The sequence below is a fragment of the Myotis davidii genome, unplaced genomic scaffold (assembly GCF_000327345.1).
Source record: "Myotis davidii unplaced genomic scaffold, ASM32734v1 scaffold26, whole genome shotgun sequence".
Taxonomy (NCBI): Eukaryota; Metazoa; Chordata; class Mammalia; order Chiroptera; family Vespertilionidae; genus Myotis; species Myotis davidii.
Window position 1 is genome coordinate 6,162,127 of NW_006299245.1, and position 20,582 is coordinate 6,182,708.

The 20,582-nt window shown below is 33.8% G+C and overlaps 1 protein-coding gene across 1 annotated transcript; it reads left to right on the forward strand.

The window, feature by feature from the left end:
* The first annotated feature begins 227 nt into the window (after window positions 1–227).
* Window positions 228–20,114, forward strand: ALX1 (ALX homeobox 1). The gene is made up of 3 exons (XM_015571114.1): window positions 228–575; window positions 3,511–3,639; window positions 19,493–20,114. Exons 1-3 carry the CDS (start codon window positions 228–230, stop codon window positions 19,811–19,813), a joined length of 798 nt encoding a protein of 265 aa, XP_015426600.1. The 3' UTR covers window positions 19,814–20,114.
* The last annotated feature ends 468 nt before the right edge of the window (window positions 20,115–20,582 follow it).

Consider the following 20,582-nt stretch of genomic DNA (forward strand, 5'->3'; position numbering starts at 1 on the left):
TTAATTTGATTATAAATTATGTGCATAAACATTGCATTAGTCCCGTAGAACTATGAATTTGGGCAAATTATATGAGTTCCATGTACACATTTAAAAATGGCTTTAAACCTGCCCAAAGTGGATTAATACTTGTACCTAATGTGATGATTGAATTAATACTGGCACAATAAATCATTCGCAGACCCTTTTCCTGATGCTCTAAATTACAACTTAAGTCCTTCATCTAAATGTTTCACAATGTTGAGAACTGTTGTTTTCCCCTGGTTACAGTGAACTATGGGATCACTAAAGTAGAAGGACAGCCACTTCACACTGAACTAAATAGAGCTATGGACAGCTGTAACAGTCTCCGGATGTCTCCCGTGAAAGGGATGCCAGAGAAGGGAGAGCTGGATGAACTTGGGGATAAATGTGACAGCAACGTATCCAGCAGTAAGAAGCGGAGACACCGAACCACCTTCACCAGCTTGCAGCTGGAGGAGCTGGAGAAGGTCTTCCAGAAAACTCATTACCCAGATGTGTACGTCAGAGAACAACTTGCTCTGAGGACAGAGCTCACTGAGGCCAGGGTCCAGGTAGGAGCCATATGATGGCCTTGGGTGGGTGCTGGTGGGTGTAGGTAGGTAGTGTTAGAATACTTCAATAGTTGCATTTGCCACAAAGGAACTATTTAAAGATGTAGAACAATGTTATGTGTGTAGGTCTGCTAAAATTTCTTTTTACTCGCAAAGAATGTAACAACTTACATACAAACATAAAAAAGAATACTTGAGTTATATAGGCATAAAACCATCGATTATTTAAAGAACTGAATATCTTAATATACCTCTGATTTCAAAAATTACTTTTAAAAGGCAAAAGATAGAACCATAGTTATTCACTTAATGCATATGTTTTATTTTGTTTTTCTATTTTATCAGCTATTGAGTTTTGTTTTAAGGTTATACACCAGGTATTGACAAGTTATTTGTATAATGGCCTATAACTATATAATTTTATTGAAGTTAAGGTAATAATAACACAAAGAAAAAAAGAAACAATCTCATAAATTCCCAATTGTTATGTAAAGCAAATCTATTTTTATTATACATAATTAAAGATCATATAACTCATTTTCAATTTTATCACCTTAGTAGTTGCCAGTGATGTCATTCCATTCAATATTTTAAATATAGATAACTTATATAGTTTTTGCGGAGGCAATAGAAATAATGATCATACAGTAATTTAAAAAATATGTAGTGAATTATAAGTTGTATTCAGATGATCAAATTGGATGATTTAATATACTATATTTGTAATCATTTGAAAAGGAAAAATTATACTGGATAAAATTTTATCCTCTTAGGCATGTTTTACTTTTATTAGAGTTGATATTCTTACACTGCATTTTATTAGGTTCCAAATAACAATCATTTGGGAGAAGGACCTTTTTCCTTGGCATGCTTTTATTACTCTAAATAGGAAACTATTGAATTTTGCAGTTCCCATAAACTACAGAATAAATGAATGAGTGAAAACTTTTGTGCCTAGTGGAGTAATAGTATTTATTCTGAAGATTAAGCCATCGTTAAGGCCTTTACATCATTAAACACAACATCTGGTGGTGCAGGGTAACAAGCAGCAGGTTTTTTTCTGTAGTTGGGGAAGCAAATGGTTACTTTATCTTAGTTCAGGAAGTAGGCATATAGAAAGTTGACGCTAACGAAAAGTTTTAGAATTGTCAAGTGTTAACAGGAGCCCGCATGTGTTCCTTTTTCCTGGTACCCACATATTTAAATTAGTTATACTTGTAAGCATAGAAAAAAGTGTTTGCATACAGAGGGGTCAGCTGTGTACAATGCATATTTCGCCCTTAACATTTCATCAAGTCCTGATTCATTTTTTGTCTAAGAACATGCACAGAGAGCCAGCCTGAACCTAATTTATTCAGGTTGTTTTTTTTTCCTGCTTTTCACATCAGAGTGGTTATTGGCATCCATTTTAAGGAGATTGTCAAGGTCTTTTCTTAGTGAAAAAAGCACACAAAAAAATTACACCTTACTACTAAATTCCCTTAATATGCTCTTGATGCCTATCTGTGGAGACAGCAAAGCATTACATTTTGTTTGGTTTGGTTGTTGATGTTGTCTTGAGTCTGGGCATAATGGATAACACACATTGGCCAGCAGTGTTGTAAGAAACCGCCCTGAACAGGTAACTCCCTTTGCCTTGTTTTAATTGCTGAAAACTCTTCCGAAGTGCCATCTTACGTCTGCGATATATGCTTACATATTAAACTGAGTATGCAAATGTTTCCATAGTGTGATTATAATTGAATTTGCAAAAGAATAAAACTTTCACATAATTTTAATAAAAGGCTTTTTACAATTTGCATTTTTATATTTGATTTCCAGCTTCTTTCCTAAATATTTTATATTCTGAACGTACTTGTGTAAAGACTAAAGAGTTCCTGGGAGCTGTTTGTGTCATGTCTACTCAAAAATATCAATTTATACATATTGAAGATGCTTTTCTATCTTTCCCTTTAATACATGAAAATATTAAAATGAAAATTCTGGAGAGTGATAAGTATGAATTAGTGAATATTTAACCCTCTGTGGAAAATGGTTGTTGCAATAAATATTGTTAGTATGACAGTGTAGTGACCCTGTAGAGGTCCCACTAACTCATAGACTTTCTTCATACTTGGTTATATCTGCTCTATTTCTTTTATTATTTATTACCTGTAAGTCATTTGCATTGGAGAATAATTTTGATGATGGCTGAATATTTTTTATAAGAGAAGATAAATGTTTTAAGTGGTATGATGTAATAAACACATTTGTTTATTTTAAAACCATAATTGTACTTCAGATGATTCCATTTTACTTTTGTCTCTATCATGCTCAGTATTATATCTAATCTTAATATTTTATGTTTCTATATAATCATGATATTTCTGCTGATGCCACCTATTTTTTGATGAAGTCTTTATATTTAAATTTTTTCTAAGAGTATGTAAGTATGGGTATAATCAAGAAAAGTCTTCACTTTATGAAATGCTTTAAAGATAGTTGTTTTGATAGACCCAGATATTCATTTGGTTATAAATTGGCTGGGTTAATGTCATGTGCATAACCCCCAATTATAAAGTCATGAACATCTCTCAAACTTGCAGCATTCTCTGAGAGGAGGATATCTATGATAATTTGGAGATATAAGGAGCCTTCAGGATCATATACTCTAAATCCTTTTTATTTTTCGTAACTGAAAAAACAGAGGCTCAATCATATTAAATAAATGTTTTTAAAGTGTTTTGTCTGTTTATGTTAATTTATAGTGCCTCATGGTTATACCACTTATATAAAGGTAAAATAGAAAGTAACATTTGTGGATTTTTTTCTGATAAAAAGTTATTTTATTAGTAACTTGATTGACCTGATTTACCTTTCTGATTTGAATTATTTTAACATCACATTTATATTATCAAGTATTCTTTAGCTAAAATTTTACTTCTTTGAAAATTAGGTTTGGTTTCAAAATCGAAGGGCCAAGTGGAGGAAAAGAGAACGTTATGGCCAAATACAACAAGCTAAAAGCCATTTTGCTGCCACCTATGATATATCAGTTTTGCCCAGGACTGACAGCTATCCTCAGGTATGATAAACTGTGTGGAATATTGATCAAGAAAAATACATGCGCTGTGTATATTATTAAAAGAGCTAGTATAGGCTTTATTATATCTAATATAAAGGTTTGGAATGAGAATTTAAAACTCCAGAAGACTTTTTTTCATGTTTGTTAAATTTTACTAAAATATTTATTTTGTTACTTTTTTCCCCCCAGAGCCATTCATTTAACAATATTTCAGGGTCTCTTCCTTGTTATACAATGCAGCACCTGAAGTAGCATCATTCAATTGTATATGTCTGCTAATTACTCTGCATTTTAATTATTCAAAATCACTTCCCTTATTTATTTCAAAAAATATATTGAATATTGTTTGACATGCTATCTCTGTAGGTAATGTTTCACGAGTCAGTCCGACAAAACCTAGTGTCAAATGTAGTATATGAATCCTGCATTCCACTTAAAATAATCTCTTTTCCTATATTGTCTTTTTAGCCTTGAAATTGCTCATTGTTTGAGGAAACATTTAGTCCTTTGCTGCTTACCATGCATGTAGAATTAGGAATGAATATAATTTAAAAATTTTTTATCATGTAAAAAAAATACCTCCCTTTATAATGGGAGTTCTCATTTTAAAGACTAGAAATTATTTTTTCATCTATTTTTTTTTAATTTAGAGGTGTGTTTTTTTCTTATCCATACTCTGTAATGCATGTAAGTAAAAAATATTCTTACCTTTCTAAATGAGTATTACTTTATCCTAACACTGAATTATTCAGAACTGTATTTGGTACGTGATTGACACATATTATAAGGAACAAGCCATCTGTTATTTACTTCCTTTTTGTTTAATGATATGCGCTGTAAGAGACCACTTAGATAACAAATATGTAACGTGTATGTTGGTGGAATACCTTGATGGTCCAGGACCGAAATCGTCACAGCCCCAAACTTACTTAAGGTACTCATTTTCTTCAACTATAAATTCATACACTTTTAGTATGAATTCAGTCCTCTATTTTTCTACTCTCCTTATGTTCTGATGCCTGTTTTGACCCTTAACAACCTATTTTGAGGCCTTCACTCCTCCAGATAAATTCACCAAATTTATTCGTGTCACATTATATATGTACAAGAGCCTTAGAGATCATTTTATTCTGCTTCTTCATTTGAGAAGTTAGGAAAGCAGGCCCAGGTGAGCTAAGGAATTGTCTGTGATCATAGAAGTAGCTCCTTAGAGGCCAGTCTCTCAGGGAGGCAATGGCTCAGCCTTGTACTGCAGTTTGCTAGTGGCTTTGGAATAAATGCCACACCTGCCATGAGAAGAATTGTGTTTTCTCTTACTTTTAAAAACGTATCTTAAAGCAGTTCCCTTACTTTTTCCTTCTGTTTAAAAGCATGTATACACTCCTGGTTGCTTATCATCATAGGGCTGATGAAATGTTATGCACCAAATATTTTTGAGTGTCCTAGTTGAGTTCTAAGCAGAGGCCTAAGGGGCTCTTTCCCCTCTAGGCTGCAAGCTCCCTGAGAGCAGGCACTGCAGTGTTCTCCTCTTGTTATATGACGATAGCCCTTACTCTCTGAGGCACTGCTCTAAGCAGGGTGTGTATATGAGCTCATTTAATCCCCACAGCAGCCTTATGTGGTTGGCACTATTGTTTATCCCCATGTCTCCGGTGAGGAAACTGAGGCCCAGAGAGGGGAGGTATATACTCACCTCCACTGGTGGTGAAGCCCTGATTTGACCAGAGGCATTCTGGCTCCCGAGGGCAAGAACTTAACTGCCCATATAGACTGTCTCAGCAAATATGTTTAAATGGTTGCAGGGTTAGCAAATTAATACCAAAGGAGCATACAGCTTAAGCTGTTTATTCAAATTTGCACTTTAGTTTAGGGGGAGCAGCGAATATATTCACAACCAGTGAAATAACAATAAAAAATAATAGACGTAGCATATATTTTATTTTATTTTTTTAAATATATTTTATTAATTTTTTACAGAGAGAAAGGGAGAGGGATAGAGAGTTAGAAACATTGATGAGAGAGAAACATCGATCAGCTGTGTCCTGCACACCTCCCACTGTGTATGTGCCTGCAACTAAGGTACATACCCTCAACCGGAATCGAACCTGGGACCCTTGAGTCCGCGGGCCAATGCTCCATCCACTGAGCCAAACTGGTTAGGGCGACATAGCATATATTTTATATAATTTTGAGCTATTAGAGGCGATAGTTGACTATGAGGACTTTAGAAATAAGTCACATATTAGGAACTCTTTTTAAATGCACTTTAAACAGTCTGATAAGTTTATTCCACAATAGTTGACTATATATTTTTTATGCCTTATTATTTCAATTGTCATTCCTTTTCTTGTAAACCCCATTTTTTTACTTTGTTCCTTGCTATTGGTTGCGTTATCTCTAACTCCCCTTTCGTCTTCAGTGTAGCCTAAAGCATTAATTATAGTGCCTGGGACCAATTAACCTCTTTATAGTGGCTTAATATTACTTAATATACTCTGACTAGATGCCCTTTTTCCTAGGATCATCATGCCATTGTGTTACTGTGCTGCATAGCTTTAGATATTAACAATTAGCAGAATGAGGCTACCCAGCAGCTCAAGCAGGAAAGAAAATGGTATGAATTATACATTTGAGTCTTTTACACTCTAGCAAAGGAGTAATTTAAAATTTGCCCTCACGAGTCATGGGAATTTCACACTAATTCTCCCTGTGGCTTCTCCATGCTGTATGTACATTGGTGGTACCACCTCATAATTTAAGTATGGAAGCACGGAGATCAGATGTGGAAGTTATTTTGACAGTGCCACTTGTCAACAATAACTAAAATCAATACTATAACATCCATAGTGCTTTTCTACACTGGGAAGTCATGTAATGTTTGCTTGCCAGAAATTCTGAAATCAAGTGTCTTCCACTCCCCCACTGTAAGGGGAAATTTTGTTTTAACTTTAAAATATGGGGTTTACTTTTTAGTTTGTTTGAAAAAAGAATTATGACAGTACCATGTCTCCAAGCGTCAGCCCAAAGGAAACTTTTTTTTTTAATCCTGTGGCTTGAAGATAGAAATGTATAATGGGAAAAATAGAAACCAAAATAGAACACAACAGCTCAGTGCAATAAAACTTTGAATTTGGTTACTGTTACTAATTATAGAAAAAAGTTATTAATTATAAAAACAGTTGGAAACTAGAAAATGTTGGAGGCAGGACAGAAACAAAGAATTAGCAATTTGGCAAGAAAGCAAAGGCATGCATAGAGATACACGAAAAACAGAGATGGCTTAGAAAGATCTTCTCAAGCCTGCCCAGTGTAGATAATGATCTTACTTAGCATAAAGTTATCCATATATAACATATAATATGATTACTTAGGAATAATAATTAATATTTTCTAAAGTGTTCTAAACACTTTGTTTCCACTGGTCTCCATTGCACTATAGTAACAACAGCTATAACAGTAAGAGAAAGTAACTGCCAACTTTCTTCCTGTAGCCATTAATCACTGCACCGGAACCCAGGATCTCTAAGTGGGAGGCCAGGGTACCTTATGTAACATTATCTCTATAGTGTATCATTGAGCAATGAAAGAGTTAAATTTTGACCCTAAAACATTGAATTACCTTGGGAAGCAAAAATGTTTCTATTTCAACATGTATAAAATAAAGACATAAAGCATTAAAAATGTAGACACTGTTAGACTGTTTTCATATATTATTTTTCTTTAGCTCACTCCTATCTGATGGTAAACAAATAAGGAAGTGAGTGGTGAGATATCAGTAGTAAAATAATTTAATGTAGTACTGAAAATAGCATTAAAAAAAATATTTTAGCTCACAATATTAGTTGCCATTCAACAATACTATGATTTAGATAAGTTAAACTACTTGATGTTCTCCAAAACATGATATTTTTAAAAACTGTTTCATTGCTTGTGCTGAATTTGTCCCCTCTCTCTTGAATTCCCTTCCCCTCACCTAACCCCTTTTCCTCCATGAAACCTTTTCCCAGTCCTCCTTTGATCAGCATATCACTTTCTCCATGACTGTGATGGGTTGTATACAGTGTCTGCCAGCCAGTTTACTATATATATAAAGTTTTTTAAAAGATGACTCAATTCTTACCTATGTATCACCACAGTATGAAGCAAATTATACAGGGGTGGATAAAAGTGGGGTTACAGTTGTAATACAAATAAATAATAACTAATAAATAATAATACAAGAACAAACTCATTCACATACAAATGTACACCTACATTTGCCCACTCTTGTACATACACCGAATAGATGTGAACAAAGTATTGATTCACTTCAATATTTTTTTCAGGAGTACATTATAAACCTAAAATTAATCAATTTTCAGTACCACAGTTGATTTCTGAATCTCTGCTATTAACGAACTCTGTGGTCTTAGGCAAGTAGCTTTTCCTTTTTTATCTCAATTTCCTCCTCTGCTAAAAGGAATAGACTAGAAAGATTTTGCTGAAACCTTTCAAGTCAATTATTTTTTCCAAAGTTTTTTGCATTTTATCCAGTAAATATAGTATGTGTGGTACTGTTGTATGCATGGGGGTTATACAAATGAGCCAGACCAATTTTCCTGCTTTGTGGACAAATTAAGAAGTAGGTGACTTATTTATATATGGAATCTAATGAACAAAACAAACTGATGAAGGAAATAGAAACAGAGGTATGGATACATGGAACAGACTGAGAGCTGTCAGAGCGGAGGAGGACTGGATGAAAGAAGGTGAAGGATTCGCTAAAGAATATGCACACCCCATAGACACAGGCTACAGTGTGGTGATGGCCAGAGGGGGGCTGGCGGGGACTGGGTGGAGGTCGGCAAAGGGGGTGATGGGGACATCATAATAGTGTCAACAATAAAAATAAAGATACCCTCAAGAAAGAACTAAGTGATATTTGTACCAAATTCTGCAGGTGCTTCTTGATGCAAATTAGACCCAACAACCAGAAATACCTTTGCCCTTCGATTGAAAATGCACGAAAGCATCTATCATATTAGATTCTAATTTGTTTGTAATTTATCAAAACCAAAGCATTTTAAAAATTATTTTGGTGATTAAAATATTTAGTTAAAGTATAAAAATCTCTGGAAGATTATAACTAGCCCTCATTCTTACAAGGAACCCTAATTTTACGTCCTTAGGTTTGCTTTGGATTGTATTAGCTTGATCATTTACTAGTGGGGTAACTTTTGATAAGTCTCTTTACTTCCTTAATTTTCAGATTCTTTATTTGTAAAATGGAAGCATTGTTAGTGCTAGAGTTGAGTTGGTCATTATGGTGGTGTAGATGCTGATGAACATCATTATAAAGCTTTTTCTTTTATTGAGAGGAATAGGTTGATTTCTAAACAGCCTACTGAGCTAAATCCTGAGACTTGAGGAGGGCCAGGTGTGAATGTATGACTATGGGCCTCACAGTCAGGGAGTGGTGAGTTCAAATCCTGACTATGCCAGGTTGATATGTTTTGGAGCTTTCCCCAAATGAATTAACTTCAAGGAATGTTTCTCCTCATTCATCAGATGGGGATAAAGTTCTTATAATCTTTGAGAAGATTAAACAAAACAATGCATGCAAATTATTTAGAACATTGCCTAGTACATAATGAGTGCTCAATAAATAGTAACCATTCTATAATAGCCATTAGTTATTATTATTTTTTCCTACAATAGAGAAGAAAAGTAAGTGTTCTGAATGTTCTCTTATGTTGCATGTTGTAGCATTTAAACTAATTCAGTCGGTGAGTAAACTTACTATTTAGGGATCTAGGGACAGACCAAATTCAGTTTAATATTATTTCTTCTTTAAATTAAGATAACTAAGTCTGGTGGTGACTTTAGGAAAGTTTGACCATATTCTTCTTCCAAAATATTTTCATCAAAAATTTTAAAGAAGGCATGGAAGTTTTTCCCAAGTAAAATTTTAATGAGGTTTTACTTAGTACATAGTGAAAATGATAACTAAATCTATACTTAACAAATTACAAACATTCCTGCACAGTATCTTGTTTTCTGGTGTTTAATTGATGACTTTATAAATACATGCCCCTTTGAGTCTGAACATACCAAGAGCTGGATTCCAGTTGTAGGCTATTTGTACTCTTTGTGGTAATTTAAAACACAAATTATGGTTGTATAACAGTTCTAGTTTAACAAATTCTAATTCAAACATTGTAAATGATGCAATTTAAAAAGGAAATAATAAAAAAACAAAAAAGAAAAAATGAAAGGGAATAATAAAGCAATAAGATAGTGATTGTGAGCATATTGTTCACCCTCTTCTATCACCATTTTCTGTACTAATCTTAAAGGTTACATTTACTTAAGCTAAATGAGGAATAAGGAACTTCCCTCCTTAAACAACTGTGCTGTAGCAATTTGGTATCTGGGTCAGTTTTTAACCTTTGGAGAAAGTCTCACAATTTTATCATTTTTTTTCTATATTTTCCAAATATTTAAAGTAAACAACCCAATAAACTTTGAAAAATGTTAGTAATATAATTATACTTGATGTGTGATATAATGAATAATCTCATATATATGAAACAACCAGTGCAATGGTTATGTAATTATACAATGAAACTCCCTTTATGAATGGAGGGACAAAAATGTTACCATCATTAGGTCTACAAGTAATATTGATATTGTACAATTTCTCACTGATTAAGAGCACCAATATTTAAAGTCATACAAGGAATATGATATAATAGTCTATTATTCAAATAAATATATATTTTATAATTGATAAAGTTGATTTAATTAAATATTTGGAAGCTTTATATAAATATGTATAAATAATATTTCATATAGAGGTATATATATATATTAAAAGTAAATTATATGTAGCATGAAGCAGATTTTGTCAATATCAATTTGCTGAAGATGCTGCTAGACACAAATGGTGAATAACTTTTATTTTGTTGAAAATACATATAAAGAGATAAAGAATGTCCTCCAAAAGAAGTAATGTGCATTCATGTTCTAGATTATGAAAATAGATTTAGTTCTTTAAAATATTTAATATTCAAGTTTATTGTGATTTAATGACATACCCATAATTATAACTTAGCTAATTTTTGTTGTTGTTGTTGCTTTTAATAGGTGGCCACTGTTAAAGCATTAAATTTAACGTAATTGGTCATAAGTATTATATATATTCCTTTAATTTTTTCCAATTGTACTTGACATTCAATAATATTTTGTATTAGTTTCAGATGTACATTATTTTATATATTAAGAGGAAAGAGTAAATAAAAAATTGAGTGGATTACCAAAATAAATAAGAAATGTAAAAATAGATTTTGAAGAGTGCCAGTGTTTCTCATACACATGAAACTACCGTACAGGAGACTAGAGAAGAGCCAGGGGGAAGTAAGCCATGAAAGCCTGGGGCGTCTATGAGAACAGACCTGTGGGTTAAAACTTGCAGTTCACACTATTATTGTTCGTCAATAACAATAAGGTTAGTGAATCTCATGAAAAACTTTAACCCAGAATTTTTTCTGTGCCATATTGATTAAGCCTCATGTTTCTGTGGGTTCTCTTTTCTATTCCAAATCATGGAGCATTAAAATAGAAAAAAAAATTTGCACAAACTCACAATTGATTTAAAAATCACAAAAATTAAATTTCAGTTTTGTAGTTAACACAAATACACAATATCTATAATTTATGACTTTATTCAGGATTTTAAGAATAAATTCAAAGTTCATGTTTGACATAAATCTTAGACAGTTCTAAGATTTAAACTATTCTGTGCAAATAAAAGTATTTGTATATTTGATTTATATTAATAGAAAACTTACTTCATATTTTAATCTTTGATTCTTATTATTGTGAACTTATTTTTTTAAATATATATTTTATTGATTTTTTACAGAGAGGAAGGGAGAGGGATAGAGAGTTAGAAACATCAATGAGAGAGAAACATCCATCAGCTGCCTCCTGCACACCCCCTACTGGGGATGTGCCCGCAACCAAGGTACATGCCCTTGACCGAAATCGAACCTGGGACCCTTCAGCCCTCAGGCCGACGCTCTATCCACCGAGCCAGACCAGTCAGGGCTGAACTTAATTTTTAAAATATTTTTATTGATTTCAGAGAGGAAGGAAGAGGGAGAGATAGAAACATCAATGATGAGAGAATCATCAATAGGCTGCCTCCTGCAGACCCTCCCACCTGGAGCCTGCAACCTCAGCATGTGTCCTGATAGGGAATCGAACCATTACCTCCTTGTTCATAGGTCAACTCTCAATCACTGAGCCATACCAGCTGGGTGTGAACTTAATTTTAATTAAGCAATTGTGTCATCAAAAATGAATCAGGGCCTGATAAATCAGCAATGGTTATCATGCATGTATTAAAATACAAGTAAAGGAATGTGAAAAAATAATTGAAAAATACTTTATAACTTTTGCTGGATAATAATAAATAAAATAGAAAATGCTAAGTGGTATTATTTTATGATCTCTTTAAGTTACTTGAGCTGAAAAGTTTTATTTTAAGGAATATAGGGTATACTTTCCTATAATTTTTTAAATAATTATTATACAATTTGTGAACACATCCAGAACTAAAGGAAAAGATAAAAAAATGTCTTTAATGTTTCTTATATATTTGACTTGGTATTCAAATATTATTTGAATAATACAAAATTTAAACATATTTATATGATGTCATTCTGAAAATTTCCAGACATTAACATTGCTTATGAAACTTAGTGCCTGTATTTTTGTACTAAGAAAAGATATATGCTTTCATTTTTCTGTAAAGCAATTTTTTTCTCAGATTATTTTATTGGTTTAATGTAACTGTTATATAACAATGATGCATTCTTTCTTGTTCCAAATATCTGTCCATATTTGTAAGGTGAAATTTCATTTTAAAAATCTAAATAGCAATCAGTATTTTATATGTGATTCTTTTCTGATGAATTGATTTCTAATCACTTCAGCTTAATAATACTATATGGTGATAATATATACTTTTGGAATTTTTAAAATGTAAATGATTTCCAAAAAAGTTAATATATTTATTTTTCTTTGGCCAAATGACACCTAATAAGTAGGCACTAATGAAAGTGCAACCTCATTTCTATCTTAGATAATACCTCAACAAGATCAATCGATCTTTTTACTGTGACTTATTCTAGTTGGGACTTTTTCCCAGATGGACAAAGCCTCAGTGTGTGTGATTCACTGGTAGCAAACTCCCTACGTAGAAAAACACTTAATTCCTTCTCCCTGCCAGCAACCTACTGATGTAGTTACTAGAAAAGTTAATGGGACCCTAAAGTTAGTCAACAGCTAAAAATATCTGCAAGTTACCGAACATATGATTCTTATTAATATTTTACCACCCTACATTTTAAAGGAAGTGATAGGCTAGTAAATAATGTAATAGCCTCTTAAAAAAATTGAACTGCTTTTGTAAAAAGTGTTGTTTATATTTTTTAAAGAGACCATATAAAAAATCTGATAAATTATATGGTGATAATGTGGTAATAAATCTATATAGTAAGCATTAAATGATATGCAGAGTAATCAATAAATGTAAAGATTCTGTCAATGATGAAAAACCAAAATCAACTTTTGTATTTTAATGCAAATAAGCTATTGCTATATTAGCATCACAAATACCTCTTTGTGAATCCCTGATTTCTGATCTTTTAAATTAACCTTTAACAGGGAAGCGTGTGGTTATTTGATGTGAGGGTAGTGTGTTGTAGTAGCATGATGTGTGTATGTGGTATGCGTGATTGTGCGTGTATATATGGATTTTGGTAGCAGGTAGGAGCAGCCTATATATACAGAGGAGAAGTATGGCTAGATGAAATTATTTTAGTAGACAAATATTGGTTTTAGAGATGCTTTGAAATTAAAGAATGACTGTTAATTGTATATTTTCATGTTTATAGGTATCTCTATTAAATCCAGACTCAATTCCATAGGCTTCTGTCTTCTATAGCACTAACATTAGTATATAGAATATATAATGCTGTCATGGAACTCTTTGATGTCTTTTACACATCATGATACTTTAAAATTAAGACAAAGACTAACAAGGTTTTTAAAAAGTATGAAAAAATACTCACAAAATCATCAAATATATTTGAAATATGCACCATGTTAGCATACTAAAATTTTCTTTGTAGTTTTGGCTATATAAGAATATATCTATATCAAGTTTCTAGGTGAAGTTAATTTCCATATCCATGACTTACTATATTATTTTAATTCATGACAAATATATATCCACAGTGAAGAACTCTTAACATGTGTGTATTTTGTATGTGTAATATGCATGTATATATGAACCCTCTTCTTCCTACCTATAGCTTTTAATTTCTTAGAATGAAAATGAATGTTAAGTAAATTTGTTTTCAGTTTGGAAAGAATCAGACAAAAAAAAATAACTTTCCTCCAAAATTCAAAGTCGTGGAATAATTAAGTGTTAACTTTTTATTTGATTAGGAAAACATTAAGGGGCAAATAAATGTTCAAAGTGGTGTGTAGAAGTCAGCGGAACTTCCATTCATGCTAATGGGAGGCAGTTGGCTAAGTTCCCTGGACAGTGCTTTGAACATATCCCTAGAACTTTTAAAAACGTTGCGAAGCACATTAAAACACAGAATGTTTTAAGATTCTTCACTCCTTTTAAACACAAAGAAGAAAAAGTGTGAAGGCAGGCAGTCTTTTTTTCCCCCCAGTACACATGAAAGAAGGATATTTAATAACGTTCTTTCTGGTTTAAAGCCCTTGACTATTATACAGTTAGAGGCCGACAGAAACACCCCAAAATTTATTTGGTGCTGGGCACTGCCATTGTAGGCGTCTGTGAAATAACCCAAAAGAGTAACAATTCTATATATTGAAAAAATATGCATTCACAATGTAAGAGAAAATGTAGTATTTCTTATAATGAGTCAGAGAGTGAGATTTTTGTATGGCTTTTCTGTTGACAAATATGTATAAACAGTTTTAGACAAGATGACTGGTAGACCTAGCACATAGCTTTAGAAGGACCACTTACAGAAGAATACAATTGGTGGAGGCATGGGGCAGCCATAGATTGAGACCACCTTGACAACAGATTTCGTAAACCACAAGATCACACAACTTTGTAGTTAAATACTGCCTTTAAATATTAACAAAAGTAGATATTCTGGAACAGTGATGCTACCTGCCAGGTTCCCCGATAGTGGTGTTCAGACAACTTCTAGAAAATGATATTCTGTTCCCAGGGCTGGATATTGATGTGGGTGAACGGTGTTGACAGCCTCCAGCATATCTGGGGAATGTGACTGGAATGAGCAGTCTGGAAACCATGGATATGAGGAGTGTTTAAAGAAGAGAGACTTGCAATTGTGTAATAACTTTGTAGGATATTTGAAGATTTTCATATGTGAGAAAGACACTACCTATTCTGTATCATTTTAAGGAACAGAAATAGAAGCAATAGAGGAAGATAAGTTTGCTTTTTAAAATGTCTTTATTGATTAAGGTATTACATATGTGTCCTTATCTCCCCATTACCTCCAAGGACCCCCCCCCCAACTCATGCCCTCACCCCCCTGTTGTCTGTGTCCATTGGTTAGGCTTATATGCATGCATGCATGCAAGTCCTTTGGTTGATCTCTCCCCTTTACCTCCACTCCCCCTACCTTTCCTCTGAGGTTTGAGGGTCTGATTGATGCTTCTCTGTCTCTGGATCTGTTTTTGTTCATCAGTTTATGTTGTTCATTATATTCCATAAATGAGTGAGATCATGTGATATTTATCTTTCTCTGACTGGCTTATTTCACTTAGCATAATGCTCTCCAGTTCCATCCATGCTGTTGCAAATGGTAAGAATTCCTTCTTTTTTACCGCAGTGTAGTATTCCATTGTGTAGATATACCACAGCTTTTTAATCCACTCATTTGCTGATGAGAACTCCCATTTGGCCCAGTGATCCCAGTTCTAGGAATATATTCCAAGAAACCCGAAACACCAATCAGAAAGAATATATGCACCCCTATGTTCATAGCGGCACAATTCACCATAGCTATGATTTGGAAACAGCTTGCTTTTTTATAGAGCTCTCCAAAAGGGAATGGAGTGTTTTTAAAACAGGTGAGCTTCTTGTCAACAGAAGTGAACATAATGAAAAGTGTAGGAGGGGTTTTTGAATGTGGAGGGAAGCTAGACTCTAACAGTGTTCCCCAAGCCTTGGTGATTTTCAGAATTGCATGTGTGTATTATGGCCTTTATTTTAACATAGGCCCCTTGAGCCACACCTTCTGCTTAATGAACCAGAATCTCCAAGAAAATGCATCTATAATACAGAATAGTATTTCATAGAGTGGGGAAAAAAATCTACCCAGAGAAACAAAGTTAGCAAGGTGTAGGTATGTAATTTTATGATTTCTATTAAGATAATAATTGTAGTATGGTGATTCTAGAGTTCAAATTATGAAACAAAATGTAGAACATTAGCATTAGCATGTGTTGCCCATAAAAGTTTGATTGCATCTGTAAGATGGATCAGTTCAAACTTCATGTTCTTAAAGTTTTTTCAATCACTTAATAAATTTGTATTCAGGGTTTATTACGTGTTGTGTTAGGCCTGAGGATGAAGAAAGAGTCTAAGCAATCATTGAGGATTTTGCTTTCAGAGAGTAAGCCTAAGGACCCCCACAGAGTTAGGATTATGAATAAGTAAATAAGCAATTTTAACTTATAGAGTAATTTTTACATCATTGTAACATGGTTTACGATTTGCTGGGCTCAGACTTGATCTCCTCCATTGGAGTCATTCAATCATGGGTGAGATTCTTAAGTTCTCCATTTTATACGTTTACCTTCTGCTAAATGGGGATAGTAAAAGCTCACACCTTTTAGTGCGTTATAATAATTAGAAGCCTTCATAAAGCATTTAATATAATGTCTGACACATGGTAATTGATAATCATAAGCTCTCAGGAGCCTCATTTTGATTATCTTACATCCAGAAGAAATGAAGCTTTAGAGGAAGGAAAACTTCAGTTCATTGGGGATATTAATTTTGTGACTTACACATAACTTTCAATATGAAAACCAACGAAATCCCTAAAGTCAAATGAAGATGTATCAGAAATTTCAAAATGAGAGCAAGACATGGGGGCTCTGAGGGGGACAGAGATCATGGAAACAGAACATATCAGTAAAAACGTGTGACACTATTGCCACCCATGCACATTTATCTTCCCAGGTCTAACTAAAAGCATTGTTGTGGTAGCTTGCTTTACCAATCTGCTCTGTTCCGAAAATATTTCTATATGCTAGAAGTTCTTTCACCAAAAGTAACACATTTAATTTGCCTAATCATGTCTAAATGAGAAGTTTTGGTAAAAATAAAAACATTTGGTTCTCATGTCTTGGAAACTGGAGAATTTTTCAACTTATAAGTAGTTTAATGTTAATTCCTTTAGGGAGAAAATACTCTCAATTTATATTCATAGATTACCTTCCTTGTCTTTACCTTTCTTATTTCCCCCCCCTTTTTTTTTTACCTAATTGGTAAATATATTTCTATGCATTTAGAATATGAGCAGATGCTTTTAAAAATAAATTCTAAACACTATGTATAGATTGACAAATCCTTTAACAAACATAAAATGTAAATAATCTTTCTCTGCCACTAGTTTGCCTTTCATTTACTTTTTCAAAAATAAGCAAGCAAGTTCACTTTCATTTCCTGAAAGCCCTTTTGTCAGGCATGTGACTGCGGTTTTTTCAATGTAGCACAATGTTTGATTGAATGTCCGAGGAAAATCAACCAAATCAACTTAGAAGAGCTGGTTGGACAGGGGAATGACATCAACAGCCTCTCCTGTTGGTTTGAAATACATAATTCAGCCATCACTGGCATCAGTCATTACGTATTTTTCTAAAGTGGGATGCATATCATAGAATGAGTCATAGTTGAAACAACATAGACCATGACGATGTAAGGATTAATAAAATCTGCATACTATTATACATATTTGTAGGTATATCTCATAGATTTGACATTTATAGCAGCTTACATAGAATTCATATAAAGAACTATTATTAAAATATAACTAAAATAAGCATCTTGCCAATTGTTGCAGTCCCACCTAAGAGATGAAATCAGATGTTCAGTTTGAAACTGGCTAGGTGGTCTTTCTTCTGTGCAGAGTAACTTCCCTGCCAGTGTGATCTAGAAGAGTCACTAACATATTTTCTACTTTTAATTGGAAGTAAGTTGTTTTAAAAAGTACAATTTAAGCTTGGGTGTTGTAGGACACACCAAAGGCCAGATGTAGTAGACTGGAATCTTTGAGTAAAAATAAATATAAGAAAACATTGTAGCCGCAACCGGTTTGGCTCAGTGGATAGAGCGTCAACCTGAGGACTGAAGGGTCCCAGGTTCGATTCCGGTCAAGGGCATGTACCTGGGTTGCGGGCACATCCCCAGTAGGAGATGTGCAGGAGGCAGCTGATCGATGTTTCTCTCTCATCGATGTTTCTGACTCTCTATCTCTCTCCCTTCTTCTCTGTGAAAAATCAATAAAATATATTTTTTAAAAAAGAAAACATTGTAATTTATAATTCTAATTATCATGATTTTTTTAAAAGAAAGCAGATGCGATAAAGGTGTATATTGCTGCTGTGTTCTACTACACATCTATTGCAATAATGTTGTAAAAGGCATACAGAATTTAAATTTCATCTCCTAAGGCTGCATGTCTGCCACCCTACACCATGCAACATTGCTCTTCCTGTTTTCCCCCAGCTCCTTCCATTTGTCATGATTTTTCTCTGTGCTTCTCAGTAACGCATGTGACCGTTGTGTTTCTATCCTTGTCTAAATATCTAGCCTTAATCTACTTTCTGTTCAAAATTTATATTATGCAAATTCGACTTAGGGTGTTTTTACATGCTCATAACTTTAGAGAAATTTGTGTTTGTTGGTCATATTGTACTAATTGTTTTCTGTAGAGATTTAATGATATGAAATGTGAATTTCTTGGCTACAAATTATAACCCAATTTTCAATCATAAATATGATGTTTGTTTTTTAGTACTTACATTATATTCAGATATTTTTGCTAATACTTGAATATTTGTCTCAGTTGCTTCCATTATTTGGTAATGGTCATGTTTTAGAATTCTAAATTTGTGTCACATGTCATACATCTGTTGTAACCTCACTATATCATATATGTCAAAGAATAAATGTTTAAAATATGTACTTATTTTTCATATTCACAGACCTATGTATTCAAGATGTTACGAAATAAAAGGCAATGAAAGGTTAAACATTTTCCAAAATCAGTCTGATCAAAAATACTACAGAGCAAACAGCTTAATGTCAGCAATGGTTTCCAACAAAAACTGCCACACTGAGTCCAGCTATGGAGCGTAAAAAATGAAATTGTGTCATTTGTTTAGAAATATGAAAACTATATTTAAACTTAAAACCACCTTTTAAACCGCTTTTCTAAGCACATGAATTGGTCATGAATCATGACTAAATCTTCCAGATTTCATTTTAAAAATTATGACTGTAAAAAGAATACTCAAGAGATTGACATGTTTTGAGAGTATTTCATGTGGTTAAGTATGTGGGTTTCGGTGATCTATTACAGTAAAACAAATTGGAAGAATCTTTCAAATAATTATTTTTCAGTAATCACTTTACATACTCAGAATGTAATGACAGACCACCCATCGGGAGCAAACAATGGACAGCTCACAAAATGTAGCAAATACAGTGTCACAAAAGCACGGGAACAAAAGCGAGGACGCGCCAATGTCATATGTGTTGTTTTCTATGTTCCAGATTCAGAACAACTTGTGGGCAGGAAACGCGAGTGGAGGTTCTGTGGTCACGTCATGCATGGTGCCACGTGACACGTCCTCCTGTATGACGCCTTACTCCCACTCGCCTCGGACAGACTCCAGTTACACAGGGTTTTCAAACCACCAGAACCAGTTCGGCCACGTGCCCCTCAACAATTTTTTCACTGACTCTCTCCTGACGGGGGCTGCCAATGGACACGCGTTTGAAACGAAGCCAGAGTTCGAGCGGAGGTCTTCCAGTATCGCAGTCCTCCGAATGAAAGCCAAGGAGCACACTGCCAATATTTCCTGGGCCATGTAACATACAGGGCTCTTGTTTTTCTTTAAACGGAAAAGTCCAACATCCTTCTCTCTCATATTTAAAGGATATCACAATAAGCTGCTGTGTGCGGAATTGCTAACGGTCAAGATATACAGTGAGACCAGCTTAAATGAATAGTTGTGATTATTTAACGTTACAATCTAAGAGTGGACATCTGAGGACTAAATAGGTTTACCATGCACCAGTCTCCACAAACTCTGTTTTAGTAGTAACTTTCTTCTATTGTACAAATCGATGAAATATGGTCATGCAACCTTCTTAAAGGAATAAATGTATTAAATAAATGCCTCTGTTATAGATTGATTTATGTTAGTTCTGCACGACAAGAAATCCCTTGTAAAGTAGTACCTGATAAAGGAAGAAATGACTGGCGAGCCTGTCAGGACACCGAAGCTGTCAGGTAAATACGGAAGCAGGGTGTTTCGGGGAGTTAAATGCCATCTCTCCCTCTCTGGCTCCACGACACAATGGGCATATCCCTTGCTGCTGAGAATTTATCTTCAGGTCTCAAAGATTTTTTTTATGTTTTTTATCCCTAGATGCTTAGTTCCCAATCCACGCAAAAAGAACTCTTCTAAAACGACCAGCATTTGCATGAAATATTTGGGCATAGTTTCCTGAAACCATGTGGCTAAAGGTGATAACTGAAATCTTCCGGTGTGATTTAAAATATAGTCATGACAACAGATTTTTATAAATGCCATCTTTTGTGGGAAAAAATCAGCATGGACTCAGTGTTTTAGTTATC